The sequence below is a fragment of the Hyperoodon ampullatus genome (assembly GCF_949752795.1).
Source record: "Hyperoodon ampullatus genome assembly, chromosome: 2".
NCBI lineage: Eukaryota > Metazoa > Chordata > Mammalia > Artiodactyla > Ziphiidae > Hyperoodon > Hyperoodon ampullatus.
In genome coordinates this window covers 149414756-149419562 of record NC_136915.1, presented here as the reverse complement: position 1 = coordinate 149419562, position 4807 = coordinate 149414756, and the positions used below count along the sequence as shown (strand labels likewise).

Genomic DNA, 4807 nt, shown 5'->3' with positions numbered 1-4807 from the left:
AGAATCGCTCTAACCAAAGACAGATCATTTAAAAGCTTAACTATTTTTAAAACCAAGACAAAAGAAAGCTAATATGACTTGAGAAGCTTAAAAAAATAGTGATTTTTGGTTTACCTCCAGTAGCCCTAAACCCATAGATATACAGCCTCACTTCTCCTGTATCTCAGAATCAGGTGTTTAAATTCAAAGTCCAAGACAGAAAGAATCTGAAAGCAATGATCAACAAGGAATTTGGGAAATGACCTTTGATCTCATTTTCCTTGCAATCTGAAGTCCTATCAGATAGAGATATCAATATACATCAAATGGAAAAATATGCTCAAAAGTAGGTGAGAATTATGATCTGTAAAACACAGATGCTGATTTCTAATCCTTCCCACAAAATTCCAGATCACAAATTGAGAGATGAGATGATCTTTTTTGGAAGAAGGCACTGACTGGGCCCCGTGAGCCAGCAGCAAGTGACAGGCAACTTGCAGGAGAGGCAGCAGAAACGCCCATGGGTCCCACGTGTCTTTTCTTAGTGATGATGGCCCTCCTTACTGGACAGTCAGCAGCAGAGAGTTCAAATGTACTTAGTAAAACTGCTCGGTGGGCAACCAAAGGGAAGAGAAGGATCTCCTAGAACTGGGAGGGAAAACAAGCCAAACACTACTAGCAGCAGGCCCAGCTGGAAGAGGGCTTGGTCTGCAGGTTGATGTAGTTCCCTTGGGTGGACAAAGACATATCTTCTCTGGAATTGCTCATCATCTTTTCAATGAGGACTCTAAAAAACAAATAAAAAACAAGCCTGAGAAGCTGGATGGAGAAACGGCAGATATTGTCTGTCTTGTTACCAGATGGCATTCAGTAAAGCCACAAGGTTTAAATGCCCCTTTGTCCCCAATTATCTCAGGAGAGAAGACAGCATCCCTGACCTTCAGGAGCTGGCATTCCAGTGGCTCAGTCTGTTCTTGTTTGCTCAGAAACAAGGAAAGAAGGTCCAAGGGGCTGCAGTGGAAGATGGGTAAATCTGCGTGCCTATCCCTAGGACAGCATGAGCCACTCACCTCATGGCCTCATTAATATTTTTGTTCTCCTTGACTGATGTTTCTGTCCAACCTGTGAAACCATTCTCTTTACTGAACCGGTCAACCTGGTCTCGGCTCACTGCCCAAGGAGACAGATCACACTGGCAAAGAAAATCAATAAAAGGCAACACCATAAACTTCCTGGGAGTAGAAACATTGCTCAGATACGTGTGGATTTAAAACAGTTCCACCCATGGCTAAAACAGCAGCATCTGAAATCTACAGCCAACATTCTTCCCAAAGAAAGTCTCAACATCTCTTGAAAGGAGGTAGAGAAGGGCAAGTGGATACCCACAATCAGAGTGCATTTTAGACACGCTTACTCTCTGACCACGGATTGAGGCCAGGGGCCATTTTCCAAGATCGACCACATACCTTGTTGGCTAAGAGCAGGCAGGGCACCGGCTCTCCATTAGGCAGTGTGAGCTTGCTGTCCAGGTCCTGTTTCCATCTTTGGCTGTTGCTGAAGGTAGTGGCGTTGGTAACATCAAACATGATAACACAGGCAGAGGCATCCCTATAGTAAAGTCGGGTCATAGAGGTGAAGCGCTCCTGCCCTGGGAAGAAAGGAGACGGTTCTTGAGAAGGTGATCCTGAGAGCCAGCCTTGGAACCCTCCCTGACACCCTGCCCTCTCCATCTTCACTGTGGGAAAGAGGGCAGTATGCGTAGTGGGTGAGTCCAGATTCTGCGCCCAGATCACCCAATTCCAAATCCCTGCTCTGTCATTTACTATCTGTGTGACTTTAGACAAGTCAAGCTTTCGGTGCTTCAGATTGCGCATCTGTAAAGTGGGGAAACAAGCAGTAGCTTTTTATCATAGGATAGTTGTAAGGATTAATGAGTCAGTGAATCTAAAATGCTCAGAAAAGTGCTTGGCACATAATAAATAAGGACTAGCTATTATTATTATTGTCTTCTCTTGTTTCTCACCAAGGTCAGCTGAAAACCCACAAAGAGCACGCCCTCCCCCTGCTGTGGGAGCATCTACCTAAGGTCTGGACAGTTCACTACTTTGCCAGCCCCTCCACCCACAAAGAGACTGCTCTACATTTATTCAGGGCAAAACATCTACAGAAAACATCTACAAAAGCTCTACATCTATTCAGCTTATATGTCCTCAGAGCAGTTCAATCATTCCAGCTTCAGGAAAAAACTTCTGGTTTCCCTGTCCCACTTTTTCTCTGAGAGATTGTTGGTTAAACCAAAATGTCTTCCTTGTTCTTGTCCAGTCTTGTCCATCCTACCTGCAATATCCCACAGCTGGAGGCGCACCATCTCTGAGTCAGACCACTGGAGAACCTTCAGAGCAAAATCCACTGAAAATATATGTATAATATACTTGAATTAAATTTACCTTAAAAAATCCACAGTCATATCAAATATGCAATTACAACCCTAGAGACACACAACTCCAATCCCATTCATTCATTCATTCATTATTTATTTGTTTGGTTATTTTTAAGCCCTCAATGGACTGAGATGAGCCCACACTCATGTATTAAGTGTGGGACAAGTAATCCACATGCATCTCTGAAGGCATCTCCAGCTTTTACTCTCTCGTCAAACCAATGTATTTGATCCTACTTGTCTCTAAGGCTGGGGATAGGAGGATGGGAGTAATTATAAAAACAACTCCTAATCTCAGGTTAAACGGTTTCTGGGAGATTTAGGGGGTTTTCTCAGGGAAGGGATGATGGGGTAGAAGAGGGAAATGAGGTAAGTGGGTTGGCTTTTGCATCTTCCACATTTCAGTGTTGGTTTCTAGTCCAATTGTATTATGAGAAAAACACACCCTCAGGGAATTCTACATTCTCCATAAGGCTGTAGGAATTATCTTGGGCAGGAATGGGATAAAGTGAAAAGGTCCCAGAGGATTCACCAGGAAGAAGATACTCCATGGATGATGCTTAAGAGCAGTGCTGGAATCTACTGCCGCATCTGTAGATGCTGAGAGTCCACGAGTTAAGGCTGTGGGGGAGAGCTTTAGATAAGGACAGCAACAGGATAATTTCTGAGATTTGGAAATACATTTCTCCACGTCTATGACAGAAATAAAAGCTAGGGGAAATTAAGAGTAAACACTGAACAAAAATTAGCCAGTCAATTATATTCTCTACTAAAGGAAAACTACAATAATTGCTAAAAATTAGTGGGATACTTCCATGAAATAGGGACCCTCATATTATTGAGCAGTGTGGGGCAGAATGGTCAGGAAACAATCTTTGAAACTTTTGTTTGTTTGTTTGTTTGAAACTTTAAACCCTTAATTTTGATGAATGTTCCTAAGGAGGGTGTTTTAACTGCAATGTAAATGCATGTTAATTTAAAAAAATTCCAGAATGAACACTAGCACACATTTTCAAAATTTACATTACTGCATTTTTTTTTCCTTAAAAAAAGTTCTTTTAATGGAGATAAATAAATGTTTGTTACTTTCCCTCTTCACCAGCTCTTCCCATCAAAACTTCTAATTATAAGGCATTTTTCTACTTCTGAAAAGACAGTTGAGTCCAAAGGTCAAACCTGGAAAGAAATGAATTAACTCTTGGTCTTCCCTGCCTCCTTCATCTCCCCAGTCTGAGAGAAAAAGGTGTGTGTGGGGGGAAGATAGGTCAGAAAAGTGGTATATTTTACACTAGGAAGAATTCCTAGTCTTTACTGAAGCAATCGATGGACAAAAAACACACAGCTCGTCAGCCCTGATAAGCATCTGATTGTGTGGCCAAGGAGCCCTCCCATGCAGGTATTTCCATAACAAAGCTAGGCTCCATGAGGCCAGGTTAAACACCTTTCTGTTCCTTCAACAGCTGTCTGTAACTCCCGTGAGAGGTAGGACAACGTCCCCAGCTGGTACCTAACCAGGCGCTCCAGAGGGTCTCAGCTGCTTCTGCTGATCGCAGAGATGTGCCTGTGACCACTAGGAAGGCTGCAGGAGGAGACTTGAGTTCCCTAGCGAAACGCAGCAATTGCTCATTTTCTCATCCACCCGCCCCCATTTCCCATCGTCACAGCTTTGCTCTCTTTCCAGACAATCAGCTCAGGCTGGGAAAACTTAATTGGGGGGAACCCAAGAGAGGCATGCAAATCAAACACCAGCATGCCTCCCTTCAGGATTCCAGACACCTATTTCCAGGCCCGGGGAAGGACCCAAAGACACCAAATCCCCCGTTCCCCACCCCACTTGAGTCCACGGCTCAAGTCCCGTGATCCCGGTCTCTCGTCTACCCCGCCCCCGCAGCGACGTCTCACCTCCCACCGTGGACTTGTAGTGTTTGCTGAAGCTGTCCTGGGAATATCGCTGCACCAAGGACGTCTTGCCCACTGCGGCGTCCCCCACCACCAGCACTTTGAACAGGTGATCGCGGCTGCCCATGGCTAGCGGGATGGACGTTATACGGCGGCGGGAAGTGGGGGGAGTAACTTATTTTAAACCCTTTGGCTCGGGACCCCGCTCAAACTGAAGTCTGGCATTCCCGCCGAACCGCCCGTTGGGCCTTCTCTGACGAGAAAGCAAAAAAGGAAACTTCGCACTCAACCTATACGCGCTTCCTCCCCGGGCGGCCACAGTCTGGGTGGGGCGCAGGGCGCAAGCTGCGAGCCCCCGGCTGTTCTCACCATCTCCCCCTCCCCGCCCGGCTACCGAGAAACGGGATGAGGACCGGGACTTCCCCGGAGCTGCTCCGGCGGGCAAATGAACCCGGGCCAGCTCATTTCACGGTCAGGGAGAAGATGGGG

General features: G+C 45.7%; 1 protein-coding gene across 2 annotated transcripts; it reads right to left on the bottom strand.

Moving 5' to 3' along the window:
• Positions 1-484: 484 nt before the first annotated feature.
• Positions 485-4445, bottom strand: RAB29 (RAB29, member RAS oncogene family; the record flags this gene model as incomplete). 2 transcript variants are annotated; one of them, XM_079697505.1, is made up of 5 exons in its annotated part: positions 485-766; positions 1050-1171; positions 1446-1627; positions 2317-2388; positions 4322-4445. In XM_079697505.1, the coding sequence occupies 5 exons, from the start codon at positions 4443-4445 to the stop codon at positions 655-657; spliced, it is 612 nt and encodes a 203-aa protein (XP_079553631.1). In that variant the 3' UTR covers positions 485-654. The 2 variants fall into 2 exon arrangements, with proteins under 2 accessions (XP_079553631.1, XP_079553632.1); XM_079697506.1 differs by lacking the exon at positions 2317-2388.
• Positions 4446-4807: the final 362 nt, after the last annotated feature.